This window comes from Heterodontus francisci, unplaced genomic scaffold (genome assembly GCF_036365525.1).
Source record: "Heterodontus francisci isolate sHetFra1 unplaced genomic scaffold, sHetFra1.hap1 HAP1_SCAFFOLD_705, whole genome shotgun sequence".
Taxonomy (NCBI): domain Eukaryota; kingdom Metazoa; phylum Chordata; class Chondrichthyes; order Heterodontiformes; family Heterodontidae; genus Heterodontus; species Heterodontus francisci.
Window position 1 is genome coordinate 138,589 of NW_027142242.1, and position 17,412 is coordinate 156,000.

Consider the following 17,412-nt stretch of genomic DNA (forward strand, 5'->3'; position numbering starts at 1 on the left):
AGATGCAGTATAATGTGGATAAATGTGAGGTTATACACTTTGGTAGCAAAAACAGGAAGGCAGATTATTATCTGAACGGCTATAAACTGAGAGAGGGGGATATGCAGCGAGACCTGGATGTTCTCATACACCAGTCGCTGAAGGTAAGCATGCAGGTGCAACAGGCGGTAAAAACGGCAAATGGTATGTTGGCCTTCATAGCGAGAGGATTTGAGTACAGGAGCAGGGATGTTTTGCTGCAATTATACAGGGCTTTGGTGAGGCCACACCTGGAATATTGTGTGCAGTTTTGATCTCCTTATCTGAGGAAGGATGTTCTTGCTATAGAGGGAGTGCAGCGAAGGTTTACCAGACTGATTCCTGGGATGGCGGGACTGATGTATGAGGAGAGAGTGAGTCGGTTAGGATTATATTCGCTGGAGTTGAGAAGAGTGAGGGGGGATCTCATAGAAACCTATAAAATTCTAACAGAACTTGACTGGGAACATCCTTCCTGCATCTACCCTATGGTGGGGGAGTCCAGAACCAGGCGTCATAGTTTAAGGATATGGGGTAAACCTTTCAGGACTGAGATGAGGAGAAATTTCTTCACCCAGAGAGTGGTGAGCCTGTGGAATTCACTACCACAGAAAGCAGTTGACGCCAAAACATTGTATGTTTTCAAGAAGGAGTTAGATATAGCTCTTGGGTGTAAAGGGATCAAAGGATATGGGGCGAAAGCGGGAACAGGTTATTGAGTTGGATGATCAGCCATGATCATAATGAATGGCGGAGCGGGCTCGAAGGGCCGAATGGCCTACTCCTGCTCCTATTTTCTATGTTTCTATGTTTAAACTGTGGACAACTCCTATAGTTACTATCCCAGATATTAAGTCACTCTCTGGGCATACTTTATACAAAGTTATGGGTGTACACTTCCCGCCAATTCCATCAACTAAAATGTTAGCGTTGAAGGCGCTCTCTGGTGGAAACCTCATATCTTTCAAGAGCGTTTAGGGTTGCTCCTGTATCCCTGAGTATAATAATCGGTTTTCCTGCCTCACTTACAGGATTTGGAGTTACTCTCCCCTTTGACAAAAATTCATTATAACTCTTGGGTATTTTATTCTTAAGCTCTACACTCCTTTTAGTTTTAGTATCTGGTTTTACATGGAGTCATTAAAGCTATAGCCTGGTCTGCTATACTCTCAGTCAGAGTCTTTTCCTCTTCACTCGCTTTGTGTACCCCAATAAGTCCTATGGATTTACCTCGCAATTTCCAGCACTCTGATCGAAGATGACCCGTTTTGTTGCAATGATAACACTTTGTCTTGTGAACCTCACTTCTACCCTCAACACCTTCCTTTCTGACCTGAGGAGGTGATCCTGGGGCATTCCCAGCTGTTCCTTCTTGTCCCCAACTACTTGCCTTCCTTTTCCACTTTCTATCCTCTTGGGTTTATGGGGGTGACAGACAAAAGAGGTTGGCTCATTCACAAGCTCAAAATCATCAGCAATTTCTGCTGCTTGCCTAGCTTTCAAAACTTTCAGGTTACCTATATGAGTCCTCACTACTGAAAGAATGGAGTTTTTAAACTCTTCTCAGAGAATTAGTTCTCGAAGGTTCTCATATCTGGTTTCTATCTTTAATGCCCATATCCAATGGTCAAAAGTAATTTGCTTCACCCTCTCAAATTCTACATACGTCTGTACAGCCAATCTCTAAGTTCCAAAACTTCTGACGGTAAGCTTCAGGGACTAACTCATACGCAGCAAGAATAGCCTTTTTTGCCATCTCATAATCTGCAGAAGCCTTCATTTGATGAAGGGTCACTGACCTGAAACGTTAACTTTGCTTCTCTCTCCACAGATGCTGCCTGACCTGCTGAGTATTTCCAGCATTTCTTGTTTTTATTTCAGATTTCCAGCATCTGCAGTATTTTGCTTTTATTATATTATTGCTTTGCATAAGCAGTGTGCAGCTTTCTTTTGGCCATTTCATCTGTTTGGCTATTTTTTCAAAAGATATGAAAATTTCCTCTACGCCCTTTTCCTCAAACGTAGGAAGAGCCTGCATAAATTTAAACAACTTTTCGCTGGGGCCTGATCTAAATTCAGAATCTTCCTGACCCGAATTTTCCCTGGATTCAAGACTAACCTTTCGTCTTAGTTCCATCTCTTTTAACTTAAATTCCCTCTCTTCTCTTTCACTTTATATCCAAAATTCTCTCTTTCTCCCTTTCCTCTTTTTCCAATTAAAGTTTTTTCATTTCTCACTGAATCCTAGCCAATTCTACTGCATCACTCTGTGACTTATGACCTTCTTGTCTCTCATCTTTTTCTCCTTCTAATTCCAGATGTTGGGCTATTATGCCAATTATCTTTGCTTTTTTGGCACCTGTTTTCAATTCTAACCCCAATTTTGCTGCCAAACCTTTTAATTTATTCTTAGCTAAAGTTATCAAGTCATTCAGGGAACCATTCTGCTTTCCCCAAAACTCTGTTGCAACTGCTAATGCTATTGCTAAAGTATAGACTGTACCTTATTATACAAGAGACCTGGTTCCTTTTATTTCTTTGTAATTGGTGTTAGATTTAGATCCCAACAATCGAGTTTCCAATTGATATGATCCCAGACGTGAGAGCAATTAATATGCTGCCAGACGCAAGACCCCAATTTGTATGTTATCCCAGAAACAAGCAAATAATATGATCCCAAATGCGAGCCCTCCAAACTAGTCTGATTCTGATCCCAGACACAAGCCGCCTAATTAAAATCTGATTTGACTGCGGATGAGCCCACAATTAATATGTTATGGTACCACTGCTCAGGACAAAGCCCCCAATCAAAATATATGATTCTCATTGCGGTGGGATCAACACACTGTCAATTCAGTCCCGTTACTCCACAGGTCGCGTCATACACATCCTTAAGCTTTCCAAATCAAAGAAAGCAGCAGCCGAATTGAAACAATCTTGTCACCCCCGAATGAGGCAAACCAAACCAGCTATCTTTAGATATCAACAAATTAACTGCTTATTAAATAAAACTAAAATCTTAAACACTACTAAGATAAACCAATATCGAAAGACCTTATAACTTATTTAAAGAATCTAACTCCTGCATTCGCAAACATATGCCCAAACTAATGGTAGTTTGGTGTTTAATTAGCTGCCCGAAAAAATAGAAATAACAATAAAGTCTTTGCAGATTACACTTCCTGACAGACAGTCCTCTGATTCCAAGTTCACTTGCAGTCTTCCAAGGCCTGATGAGGCGAGGATCCTTTCAGAGATAGGAATTCAGGTTCTGTTCAAGTCCTGATGAAAGGTCACCGACCTAAACCGTTAACTCTGCTTCTCCCTCCACTGATGCTGCCAGACCTGCTGAGTATTTCATATTTCATATGAGAACCTTTGTATTTTGCTTTTATTTATAGAAATTCAGCAGTTCAGTTCAGCATTTGAAGCATCAAACTCTTCTTTCCAGCGATGAACACAGTAGATCAAGAATTTGTTATTTCTTTAAGAAATTAATCTGGCTTGAAGCTTCTTTAGAATTTTGAGAGAGTGTAATAAATAGGGTTTAAATAGACTGAGAGAGAGCTCTCCTCTTTCCTTCATGTGTCAGAACAGTGTCTCTGCCAGCCAGTTTCAAAGTCAAATGGCAACATTGTATTTCGTCTCTTCTCGATTTGTATGGTTGTAGTTGCAACCAGAATGCACTTTCATTCAGTCTCTGGAGCTTGTTCCCTTAAAGAAGTACTAATCTTTTACAGCCTTAAAGGCCCACTGCTTATTTCCTGAGGAGAAAAAAAAACAGGATCATGACAAAAATAGAAATAACAGCTGGATCAAAATCCTAGAACTCCCTCTCTAACAGCACCAGATGGACTGCAGCGGTTCAAGAAGGCAGCTCACCACCACCTTCTCAAGGGCAATTAGGGATGGGCAATAAATGCGGCCTTGCCAACGACACCCACATCCCATGAAATGCATTTTAAAAAACCCATGCCTTCTGTCGTTTCTGTTGGCTGAAGACTGGCATCTGTGATTCTGGGGACCTCAGGAGGAGGCCAAGATGGATCATCCACTCAGCACTTCTGGTTGAAGATGGATGCAAATGCTTCAGCCTTGTCTTTTGCAGTGATGTGCTGGGCTCCCCCATCATTGAGGATAGGGATAGCCTCCTCCTCCTGTTAGTTGTTTAATTGCCCACCACCATTCATGGCTGGATATGACAGGACTGAAGAGCTTTGATCTGATTGGTTGTGGGATTGCTTAACTCCAGCTATAGAATGCTGTTCCTGTGTTGTAGCTTCACCAGGTTGGCATAACATTGTTAGGTATGCCGGGTGCTGCTCGTGGGATGCTCTCCTGCACTCCTCATTGAATCATTGGTCCCCAGGCTTGATACTAATGGTAGAGTGACGGATATGCCAGGAATGAGGTTACAGGTTGTGGTTGAGTACAGTTCTGCTTCTGCTGATGGTCCATAGCGCCTCATGGATGACCAGTTTTGAGTTGCTAGATCTGTTCTGAATCTATCCCATCTAGCACAGTGGTACCGCCACACAACACGATGGATGGTATCCTCAGTGTGAATTCAGCTCTTCGTCTTCACAAGGACTGTGAACTGGTGATTTCTCTCCTTGATTTAACCAGCAATCTCTCTCACGTCTTTTTCAGAAGTTGTCTCTCACATCATCCAATGGAAACTCACCTCTATTGATCAACACCACAGATTGTAATGGCAGCCTCCACACCACCTGCACCACCCCTGATGATCCCGAGGAGCTGGACACACGGGTGAGTGAGCAGCACAGCATAGCACCTCCAGGCAGAGTGGAATGGCACCGAATTACTTGTGTGGATTTTCAAATGTCCATCCTATCTTGAGTCCTTGATGCAGACAGGTGGCCCTGAAAAGTGCCTGTATTCCCTGCTAACTCTGTGGGTAGCCTGTCTCAGTCTGAAGACCTGTAATACATGGAGTGATATCTCTAATCTTGCTGTACCAGTGAAGTCTGAGTCCAGCTCCTAGAACAGGAGTATTGAATTGTTCCTCCAAATTCAGAGGACTGTTGGGCAAGGGAAATGCCTTGGGACATTATTATAGTGTTCAAGTGCTGTATAAATGCAAGTTGTTGTTGTTGAGGGAGATTGCCACGGCTAACTTAGTGACTGCTAGAGTTGTCACAACACAGATAGATTGAAAAATTAAACAGCAGAAATCTAAGACTGAGATAAAACCATATAATGCTGGAAACGCTCAGTAGGTCTGGCAACACCTGTGGAGAATTAAAGTTAAAGGTCAGTGATCTGGTTCTGATGAAAAGATATCAACCCGAAACATGAACTGTTTATCTCTCCACAGATGCTGCCTGACCTGCTGAGTATTTCTAGCATTTTCTGGTTTTAGTTCATATTTCCAACATCTTTGTTTTTCAATTGTCCAATTATCACAAAAACAAATCAATGGGTGCAGAGGAGAATCATCACCAGCAGCTGCCATCTGAAAACAAAAAGCGTTTGCGTATGGGACATTCCTGAGCCGGTATAAACCATGAAAACACTGACTGTAACCAGCCATGACACTCACTCACTCTCCCAATCCAACATGTTCCCTGTGTAGGTTGTTAACCCTTCGTTTCCCAACCCTCGGAGGCGCCTGCGATTGCACGATATATCGGAGCAGGTGATTGATGCTCAACAGAACCAGCTGGAGCTGAATCATTTATTGAACGCAGCCTTGTTAGAGCGAGAGACAATGCAGGCGTGAGTAACACTCCAAGACTGCAGAGGCAAAGGCTGCCTCAGGGCTGGAGCCCGTCTCCATCTGTGTGTGTGTAGCCATTGATAATATGGGGTTGGCAGGAGGGCATGGGAGCAGGGAGAGGCAGCAAAGGAGGGAGTGGGAGCGGAGGGAGGGAGGGATGGAAGCAGAGGGAAGGAAGGAGTGGGAGCAGGGAGAAGAGGGAGCGGGAGCAGAGGGAGGGAGGGAGTGGGATTAGGGAATGGGATTAGGCAGTGGGAAATGTGGGTTTAGGGGAGGTGGGTGGGTGAGGGACAAGGGCCTGTGTAGGAGCGAGTGGGATGGGACAGAGGTGGGATGTTTGCTAGGTCGCTTAGGATGTTTCCCTCTGTTCTTTCACCTTCATGGTAAGGTGAATGGTATGTTGGCCTTCATTGCAAGAGGATTTGAGTACAGGAGCAAGGATGTCTTACTGCAGTTATACAGGGCCTTGGTGAGACCACATCTGGAGTATTGTGTGCAGTTTTGATCTCCTTATCTGAGGAAGGATGTTCTTGCCATGGAGGGAGTGCAAAGAAGATTTACTAGGCTGATTCCTGAGATGGCAGGATTGACGTATGAGGAGAGATTATGTCGACTTGGCCTATATTCACTAGAGCTTAGAAGAATGAGGGGGGATCTCATAGAAACCTATAAAATTCTAACAGGACTATACAAGCTAGATGCAGGGAGGATGTTCCCGATGGCTGGGGAGTCCAGAACCAGGGGTCACAGTCTCAGGATACGGGGTATGCCATTTAGAACCGAGATGAGGAGAAATTTCTTCACTCAGAGGGTGGTGAACCTGTGGAATTCTCTACCACAGAAGGCAGTGGAGGCCAAATCATTAAACATGTTCAAGAAGGAGATAGATATATTTCTTAATGCCAAAGGGATCAAGGGATATGGGGAGAAAGCGGGAACAGGGTACTGAATTAGACGATCAGCCATGATCTTTTTTGAGTAGCGGAGCAGGCCCAAAGGGCCGAATGGCCTATCCTGCTCCTCTTTTCTATGTTTCTGTGTTTCATGTTGTCCCCCTTTAACAGGTTGAAGGGGAAATCCACAAACCGTCTCTCGATGCGATTCACTGACCCTGAGCTGGAGAGCCGCTTCTCGGTGGAGAGGGAGAAGCAAAGTGGGGCAGCATTCAGCTGTTCCTGTGTCGTCCTCTCCTTCACATTCTTGGTGCAGCTTTTCATTGACCCTGGGTGAGTGGGTGTTGATATTGGGGTCAGGGGCTGTCGGGGCCAGTGGGGTGTTGGGGCTGGTGTTTACTTACCTTGATCTGTTGGCCATTTCCACATTGGGCCACAGTGGGCAGATTACAGGGAAATATGACTGAGGTGTGTTAAAATCCTTTAGGTATGGCACAGGGTAGATAGAAGCAGATTGTTTCCAGCAGTTGAAGGTCTAGAATGAATAAATAGATACGAGAATAAATAAAGGAGATTTAGAACAGAGGACATGAGAAACTTCTTCACACAGAGGGTTATGGGGCTGTGGAATTTACTTCCAGGGTTAGTGGTTGAGGCAGAAACAATGTCAACATTTGAGATTAGATAGGAGAGGGGGATGAAGGGAAAGGGGGGGGGGAGGTTGAAGAGATGTGTGATCAAAGCTGGTTTGGAGAATAAAGGTTGACACAGACTGGCTGTGTCTCTTTTTCTGTGACGAGTTGTGATTATTGAATTCGATATCTCAAATGTTGTGGTAGTAGTGATGACAGCGTTCACTGTCATTCCTCCACTGAAACTGACAGCCACTTTGGGAGTCTGCACATGGGCAGAAGAACACAGAAGTTAGGAAGTTGCAGTCAGTGATTCTACGCTCCTCCAGAGGGTGCACTGCTGGCTCCCCCCAAACCCCCGCAGAGTGAATCCCTCAGCAATCTGTGAATTGACAAAAACTTCCACTTATCCGATATTCGGTACTGGATGAGCAGAAAATTCCTCCAATTAAATATTGGGAAGACTGAAACCATTGTTTTCAGTCCCCGCTCCAAACTCCGTTCCCTAGCTGCCGACTCCATCCCCCTCTCTGGCAACAGTCTGAGATTAAGCCAGTCTGTTCACAACTTTGGTGTCACATTTGACCTCAAGATGAGCGTCCAACCTCATTTCGTGCCATCACTAAGACTGCCTAGTTCCACCTGTGTAATGTCGTCTGACTTCGCCTGTCTCAACTCATCTGCTGCTGAAACCCTCATCCATGCCTTTGTTACCTCTAGACTTGACTATTCCAATGCACTCCTGGCTGGTCTCCTGCATTCTACACTCCATAAATCTGAGGTCATCCAAAACTCTACTGCCCGTGTCTTAACTCACACCAAGTCCCATTCCCTTGTCACCCCCTGTGCTCGCTGACCAACATTGGCTCCCAGTCAAGCAACATCTTGTATTTAAAATTCTCATTGTTGTTTTCAAATCCCTTCATAGCCTCACTCTTCCGTATGCCTGTAACCGGGTGCTCCGGTTTCCTCCCACAAGCCAAAAGACTTGCAGGTTGGTAGGTAAATTGGCCATTATAAATTGTCACTAGTATAGGTAGGTGGTAGGGAAATATAGGGACAGGTGGGGATGTTTGGTGGGAATATGGGATTAGTGTAGGATTAGTATAAATGGGTGGCTGATGTTCGGCACCGACTCGGTGGGCCGAAGGGCCTGTTTCAGTGCTGTATCTCTAATCTAAAAAACCTCCAGCCTCACAACCCTCCAGGATATCTGCGCATCTCTAATTCTGGCCTCTTGAGCAACCCTGATTTTAATCACTCCACCATTGGTGGCCGCTCCTTCAGTTACCTCGGCCCCAAGCTCTGGAATACCCTCCCTAAACCTCTCCACCTCGCTACCTCGCTTTTCTCCTTTAAGACACTCCTTAAAACCTATGTCTTTGACCAAGCTTTTGGTCATCTGACCTAATATCTCCTTTTGTGACTCGGTGTCATACTTTGTTTTATATTGCTCCTGTAAAGTGCCTTGGGACTTTATGTTGCCAAATCTTTAAAATTGCAATTATGAAGAAAGATTGGATAGGAAAGATTGGATTGACCGTTCTGATGAAAGGTCACTGACCTGAAACGTTAACTCTGCTTCTCTCTCCACAGATGCTGCCAGACCTGCTGAGTATTTCCAGCATTTACTGTTTTTATTTCAGATTTCCAGCATCCGCAGTATTTTGCTTTTATTGGATTGGCTAGGGTTGTTTTCCTTAGAACAGAGGAGGCTGAGAGGTGACTTAATTGAGGTGTACAAAATCATGAGGATCCTAGATAGAGTAGACAGGAAGGACCTGTCAATTAGCAGGGGGCACAGATTTAAGGTGATTGGTAGAAGGATTAGAGAGGACATGATGAAAAACTTTTTCACCTGGAGCTTGGTGGCCATCTGGAATTGAAGGCTTGCTACCCGGCCCGAACCCGAAGGGACCCAACGACATGTGTCGGGTTCGGGTCAGGTCGGGCCGCTCTTTCGGGTCCGGCCTTCGGGCTCGGGTTCGAGTTGGGCCAGGTCCGGATCGGACACACACAGCAAGGTAAATGTTAAAAGTTAAAAACTTACCTGAGCTGCGAGTCCAGGACATCAAGCAGGGAAACTGAGTCTGCGCAGTGAGTGTGCGAGTGTCTCTATGATGTCATCACGCTCCTGCTACAGCTTCAGGCAGATTTGGAGTCGGAAGGTAAGTGAAGGGAACATTGCGGTGGTCGGGTCCGGCTCGGGATGGGTCGGGCTCGGGTCCCATGTAGTTCCATCGGGTTCGGGTTGGGTTTTTTTTTGTCACTTGAGCAGGCCTTTACCTGCAATTTGTTGCCCAGATCGGTGGTGGAGGCAGAAACCCTCAACTCATTTAAAAGGTACCTGGACCTGCACCTGAAGTGCTGTAACCTGCAAGGCTACAGGTGCTGGAAGGTGGGATTAGAATGGGTGGCAAATGTTTTCAGCCAGTGCAGACACGATGGGCTGAATGGCCTCTTTCTGTGCCATAACTTTTCTATGATTCTATGGGACGTTTTATTATGTTAAAGGCGCTGTATAAATATAAGTTGTTATTGGTAATCTCATCGTAAAAACTCTAGAAAAAGTTACACCTTGTTTCATGAGGTGTAAATTTTTTAGCAGCTTACTAACTTCACAATTACTGTTAAACATCCTCACTGGCCCTGAAATGCTACTGTTGTATTGATGGAATGCCAAATTGCTCCGTTATGGTGATGAATGTCATATTTTTAATTTTTTAAAATTTGTTTATGATATTTTAGCTTCTATTTTAATCCAATCATAATCATTTATCTTGCTATCTGAAAATTTAAATTAGAGTGAAGGATAATCAGTGTTTATAACTTCCTAATGTGATGTCTGTGAGATTACTTCCTTGTGATTGGCAGGTTACCTGCTTGCTGACTTCACTGCTGCTGGACCCCTGGAGATCCCCTTTATGGCGGGAAAGGGGAAGTCCAGGTCACAGAGATCACTAACTCTTTGTGGGCAGATTTTTTCAAGGTCGCCTACAAGCCAGGGTCTTGGGACTTGGGTGGGTTAAGGGGGGTGGGGTCAGGGGTCAGTGTGGTTTTAAACGGGGTTTTCCTGTGACTTGTGTCTTTTTTCCACAGGCTGCTGGTGAATTACATCACATTCATTGTTGGGGAGATTCTGCTCCTGATCCTCACCCTGTGTTCCCTCGCTGCTATCTTCCCCAGGGTGAGTCCACAGTCGTAGGCCCCAATTCGATCCCAGCTCAGGGATCTTTTGTTCCGTATATAAAACTCCGAATTTCCCCTCTCGATTGTTCCCTTCACTGTTAATTTTGCCCTGAGATCTCCTGGGTGCTGGAACTAACAGTTTTGTTCCTCTTCAGGTCTTCCCCAAGAAACTGGTCTTATTCTCTACATGGATTGACCGGACTCGATGGGCCAGGAACACTTGGGCGATGGCCGCCATCCTCATCCTCACTGCCGCAGATATAGTAGACATGGTGAGTGTGCCTTAGGTCCCCATCCCGTGTGCGCGCACAGACACGCGAACAGGCACAGGCACACACAAACATGTGCGCAAAGACATGCAGATATGCACCATGCAGACATACACATGCAAACAGACACACGCACACACATGCACACAACCACAAGCACACACACGCTGAAGGAAACATAGACACCGACTCAGACAAATATACACAAAAAAAAACACACGCAGGCGCACGCAAACACAGACACATATGCACACAAACACAAGTGCACACACAGGGACACAAACACACGCACGCACATGTACTGTTTCACACACACACACACACACACACACACACACACACACACACACACATGCACGAAGACACATAGACACGCATAAACTCTCATTAGTATTTACAGTAGAGGAAGAGGTAAGTATGTCAGACATCACAAGCAAATGAATATTGAATCAGGGACAGGCACTCGCCAAATTTTTTTTGAAATTCGTTCATGGGATGTGGGCATCACTGGCTATGCCAGCATTTATTGCCCATCCCTAATTGCCCTTGAGAAGGTGGTGGTGAGCTGCCTTCTTGAACCGCTGCAGTCCTTGGGGTGTAGGTACACCCACAGTGCTGTTAGGAAGGGAGTTCCAGGATTTTGACCCAGTGACAGTGAAGGAACGGCAATATAGTTCCAAGTCAGGATGGTGTGTGACTTGGAGGGGAACTTGCAGGTGGTGGCGTTCCCTTGTATTTGCTGCCCTTGTCCTTCTAGTTGGTAGAGGTCGCAGGTTTGGAAGGTGCTGTTTAAGGAGCCTTGGTGTATTGCTGCAGTGCATCTTGTAGATGGTACACACTGCTGCCACTGTAGGTCGGTGGTGGAGGGAGTGAATGTTTGTGGATGGGATGCCAATTAAGTGGGCTGCTTTGTCCTGGATGATGTAGAGCTTCTTGAGTGTTGTTGGAGCTGCAACCATCCAGGCAAGTGGAGAGTATTCCATCACACTCCTGACTTGTGCCTTGTAGATGGTGGACAGGATTTGGGGAGTCAGGACGTGAGTTACTCGCCATAGAATTCCTAGCCTCTGACCTGCTCTTGTCGCCACGGTATTTATATGGCTACTCCAGTTCAGTTTCTGGTCAATGGTAACCCCCAGGAGGTTGATAGTGGGGGATTCAGTGATGGGAATGCCATTGAATGTCAAGGGGAGATGGTTAGATTCTCTCTTGCTTGAGATAGTCATTGCCTGGCACTTGTGTGGCACAAATGTTACTTGCCACTTATCAGACCAAGCCTGGACATTGTCCAGGTCTTGCTGCATTTCCACATGGAATGCTTCAGTATTTGAGGAGTCGCGAATGGTGCTGAACATTGTGCAATCATCAGCGAACATCCCCACTTCTGACCTTATGATTGAAGGCAGGTCATTGATGAAGCAGCTGAAGATAGTTGGGCTGAGGACACTACCCTGAGGAACTTGTAACGTAAGCAAAACAACTGTAATGGTGCTAAAAAGTGACAAATCCCCAGGACCAGAGGGTTTTAAAGGAAGTAGGTGAGAACATTGCAGATGCCTTAACTATAATCTCCCAAAGTTTCTCTCAATTTGGGAAGCATTCCTGCAGATTGGCAAATTGCGCATGCATGTTACTCTGCTATTTAAGAAAGGTGAGAAAGGAAAACCAGTGAATTATCCATCAGTTAGCCTAATATCTATTGTCGAGAAATTACTAGGACTTATAATTAAGGATAGGGTGACTGAATACCTTGAAAATTTTCAGCTGATCCGAGAGATGGATTTGAAAAGGGTATGTCGGTCATGCCTGTTGAACCTGATAGAGTATTTTGAAGAGGTGACTAAAGTAGTGGACAGGGGAATGACTCGATGTTATTTATATGGACTTTCAGAAGGCTTTTGAAAAAGACCCTCATAAGAGACCGTTCACTAAAGTTGGACGTTTATAGAATTGAAGACAACTTACTGACCTGGTTAGGAAGTAGGCTGAATGACAGGAGACAGACAGTTGGGATAATTGGAAGGATGTGACTAGTGGTATCTTGCAAGGATCTGTGTTGGGGCCTCAACTATTCATCGTATTTATTAACGCCTTAAAAGATGGAATAGAATTTAAAGAAGTATTACTCAGTTTACAACAAATATACATTCCTCTAAGATGTAAAAACCCAACAGGAAAGGTGAATCAACCGTGGCTAACTAAAGAAGTTAAAGATTGCAATAGATCAAAGGAAGTGGCTAATTAGATTGCCAGAAAAAGTGGTAAGATGGAGGATTAGGAGCAATTTAGAATTCAGCAAAGGAGGACCAAGAAACTGATAAAGAAAGGGAAAATAGCTAGCTAGAAACATAAAGGCAGACTGTAAAAGCTTCTTTAGGTATGTGAAAAGGAAAAGATTAGCAAGGACAAATGTGGGTCCATTACAGTCGGAGACAGGAGAGTTTGTGGTGGAGAATGTGGAAATGGCAGAGAGACTAAGCAATTACTTTGTGTCTGTCTTCACAGAGGAAGATGCAGAAAATGTCCCAGAAATACTAGGGACTTGTAAAAATGAGGAACTGAAATAAATTAGTATCAATAAAGAGGTAATACTCAAAAAATTAATTGGATTGAGATTTGATAAATCCCTGAGACCAGATGAGCTACATCTCAGCCCAGACTATTGAAGGAGATGGCTATAGAGATATTGGATACATTGGTGATTATCTTTCAAAATTCAAGAGATTTTGGAAGGGTTCCTGCAGATTGGAAAGTAGCAAATGTAACCCCACTGTTTAAGAAGGGAGCGAGAGAGAAAATGGAGAGCTACAGACCTGTTTGTTTGACATCAGTAGTAAGGAAAATGTTAGAATCTATTACGAAGGATGTGATAACTGGACACTTGGAAAATAATATGATTTATGAAAGAGAAATCATGTTTGACAAACCTTTTGGAGTTTTTTGCGGATGTTACTTGGAGCATAGAAAAAGGAGAACCAGTGGAAGAGGTGTATTTAGATTTTCAGAAGGCTTTTGATAAGGTCCGACACAGGAGGTTAGTAAACAAAATTAGAGCACATGGGATTGGGGGTAATATACAGGTGTGGATTGAGAATTAGTTAACAGACAGAAAGCAGAGAGTAGGAATAAACAGGTCATTCTCAGGATGGCAGGCTGTTACTAGTGGGGTACCGCAAGGATCCTTCAAAGAACTCCAATAAATTGGTTAAACATGATTTTCCGTTCACAAAACCATGCTGACTATTTCCAATTACCTTGAGTTTTTTTAAGTGCCCAGCTATAGCCTCTATAATGATTGATTCCAACAAAGAACAAAGAAAATTACAGCACAGGAACAGGCCCTTCGGCCCGCCAAGACTACGCCGATCCAAATCCTCTATCTAAACCTGTCGCCTATTTTCTAAGGGTCTGTATCTCTTTACTTCCTGCCCATTCATGTATCTGTCTAGATACATCTTAAAAGACGCTATCGTGCCCGCATCTACCACCTCCGCTGGCAATGCATTCCAGGCACCCACCACCCTCTGCGTAAAGAACTTTCCATGCATATCCCCCCTAAACTTTTCTCCTTTCACTTTGAACTCGTGTCCCCTTGTAATTGAATCCCCCACTCTGGGAAAAAGTTTCTTGCTATCCACCCTGTCTATACCTCTCATGATTTTGTACACCTCAATCAGGTCCCCCCTCAACCTCCGTCTTTCTAATGAAAATAATCCTAATCTACTCAACCTCTCTTCATAGCTAGCGCCCTCCATACCAGGCAACATCCTGGTGAAACTCCTCTGCACCCTCTCCAAAGCATCCACATCCTTTTGGTAATGTGGCGACCAGAACTGCACGCAGTATTCCAAATGTGGCCGAACCAAAGTCCTATACAACTGTAACATGACCTGCCAACTCTTGTACTCAATACCCCGTCCGATGAAGGAAAGCATGCCGTATGCCTTCTTAACCACTCTATTGACCTGCGTCGCCACCTTCAGGGATCAATGGACCTGAACACCCAAATCTCTCTGTACATCAATTTTCCCCAGGACTTTTCCATTTACTGTATAGTTCACTCTTGAATTGGATCTTCCAAAATGCATCACCTCGCATTTGCCCTGATTGAACTCCATCTGCCATTTCTCTGCCCAACTCTCCAGTCTATCTATATTCTGCTGTATTCTCTGACAGTCCCCTTCACTATCTGCTACTCCACCAATCTTAGTGTCGTCTGCAAACTTGCTAATCAGACCACCTATACTTTCCTCCAAATCATTTATGTATATCACAAACAACAGTGGTCCCAGCACGGATCCCTGTGGAACACCACTGGTCACACGTCTCCATTTTGAGAAACTCCCTTCCACTGCTACTCTCTGTCTCCTGTTGCCCAGCCAGTTCTTTATCCATCTAGCTAGTACACCTTGGACCCCATGCGCCTTCACTTTCTCCATCAGCCTACCATGGGGAACCTTATCAAACGCCTTACTGAAGTCCATGTATACGACATCTACAGCCCTTCCCTCATCAATCAACTTTGTCACTTCCTCAAATAATTCTATTAAGTTGGTAAGACATGACCTTCCCTGCACAAAACCATGTTGCCTATCACTGATAAGCCCATTTTCTTCCAGATGGGAATAGATCCTATCCCTCAGTATCTTCTCCAGCAGCTTCCCTACCACTGACGTCAGGCTCACCGGTCTATACTTACCTGGATTATCCCTGCTACCCTTCTTAAACAAGGGGACAACATTAGCAATTCTCCAGTCCTCCGGGACCTCACCCGTGTTTAAGGATGTTGCAAAGATATCTGTTAAGGCCCCAGCTATTTCCTCTCTCGCTTCCCACAGAAACCTGGGATAGATCCCATCCGGACCTGGGGACTTGTCCACCTTAATGCCTTTTAGAATACCCAACACTTCCTCCCTCCTTCTGCCGACTTGACCTAGAGTAATCAAACATCTGTCCCTAACCTCAACATCCGTCATGTCCCTCTCCTCGGTGAATACCGATGCAAAGTACTCGTTTAGAATCTCACCCATTTTCTCTGACTCCACGCATAACTTTCCTCCTTTGTCCTTGAGTGGGCCAATCCTTTCTCTAGTTACCCTCTTACTCCTTATATATGAATAAAAGGCTTTGGGATTTTCCTTAACCCTGTTTGCTAAAGATATTTCATGACCCCTTTTAGCCCTCTTAATTCCTCATTTCAGATTGCGCCTACAATCCCGATATTCTTTCAAAGCTTCGTCTTTCTTCAGCCACCTAGACCTTATGTATGCTTCCTTTTTCCTCTTAGCTAGTCTCACAATTTCACCTGTCATCCATGGTTCCCTAATAATGCCATTTCTACCCCTCATTTTCACAGGAACATGTCTCTCCTGCACGCGAATCAAACTCTCTTTAAAAGCTTCCCACATATCAAATGTGGATTTATCTTCAAACAGCTGCTCCCAATCTACATTCCCCAGCTCCTGCTGAATTTTGGTATAGTTGGCCTTCCCCCAATTTAGCACTCTTCCTTTGGGACCACTCTCGTCTTGGTCCATGAGTATTCCAAAACTTACGGAATTGTGATCACTATTCCCAAAGTAGTCCCCTACTGAAACGTCAACCACCTGGCCCGGCTCATTACCCAATACCAGGTCCAGTATGGCCCCTTCCCGAGTTGGACTATTTACATACTGCTCTAGAAAACCCTCCTGGATGCTCCTTACAAATTCTGCTCCATCTAGACCTCTAACACTAAGTGAATCCCAGTCAATGTTGGGAAAATTAAAATCTCCCATCACCACCACCCTGTTGCTCCTACATCTTTCCATAATCTGTTTACATATTTGTACCTCTATCTCACGCTCGCTGTTGGGTGGCCTGTAGTACAGCCCCAACATTGTTACCGCACCCTTCCTATTTCTGAGTTCTGCCCATATTGCCTCACTGCTCGAGTCCTCCATAGTGCCTTCCTTCAGCACAGCTGTGATATCCTCTTTGACCAGTAATGCAACTCCTCCACCCCTTTTACCTCCCTCTCTATCCCGCCTGAAGCATCGGTATCCTGGGATATTTAGTTTCCAATCGTGCCCTTCCCTTAACCAAGTCTCAGTAATAGCAATAACATCATACTCCCAGGTACTAATCCAAGCCCTAAGTTCATCTGCCTTACCTACTACACTTCTTGCATTAAAACAAATACACCTCAGACCACCAGTCCCTTTGCTTTCATCATCTGCTCCCTGCCTACTCTTTCCCTTAGTCACGCTAACTTCATTATCTAGTTCCTTACAGGCTTTAGTTACTACCTCCTTACTCTCCACTGACCTCATTTGGTTCCCATCCCCCTGCCACATTAGTTTAAACCCTCCCCAACAGCATTAGCAAAAGCACCCCCAAGAACATTGGTTCCAGTCCGGCCCAGGTGTAGACCGTCCAATTTGTAATAGTCCCACCTCCCCCAGAACCGGTCCCAATGTCCCAAAAATCTGAACCCCTCCCTCCTGCACCATCTCTCAAGCCACGCATTCATCCTGACTATTCTTTCATTTCTACTCTGACAAGCATGTGGCACTGGTAGCAATCCTGAGATTACTACCTGAGGTCCTACTTTTTAACTTGGCTCCTAACTCCCTAAATTCTGCTTGTAGGACCTCATCCCGTTTTTTACCTATATCATTGGTGCCTCTGTG

At 44.7% G+C, this 17,412-nt stretch overlaps 1 protein-coding gene across 2 annotated transcripts in view; it reads left to right on the forward strand.

The window, feature by feature from the left end:
• Window positions 1-17,412, forward strand: part of adcy3a (adenylate cyclase 3a) — a 147,836-nt gene that overhangs the window by 42,488 nt on the left and 87,936 nt on the right. The window contains exons 8-12 of one of the 2 annotated variants that reach the window (XM_068028425.1): window positions 4,672-4,788; window positions 5,615-5,757; window positions 6,823-6,984; window positions 10,383-10,470; window positions 10,628-10,744. In XM_068028425.1, coding sequence (XP_067884526.1) covers window positions 4,672-4,788; window positions 5,615-5,757; window positions 6,823-6,984; window positions 10,383-10,470; window positions 10,628-10,744 — 627 coding nt within the window. Of the gene's footprint in view, window positions 1-4,668; window positions 4,789-5,614; window positions 5,758-6,822; window positions 6,985-10,382; window positions 10,471-10,627; window positions 10,745-17,412 lie in introns of both variants that reach the window. The other variant, XM_068028423.1, reaches the window with a different exon arrangement.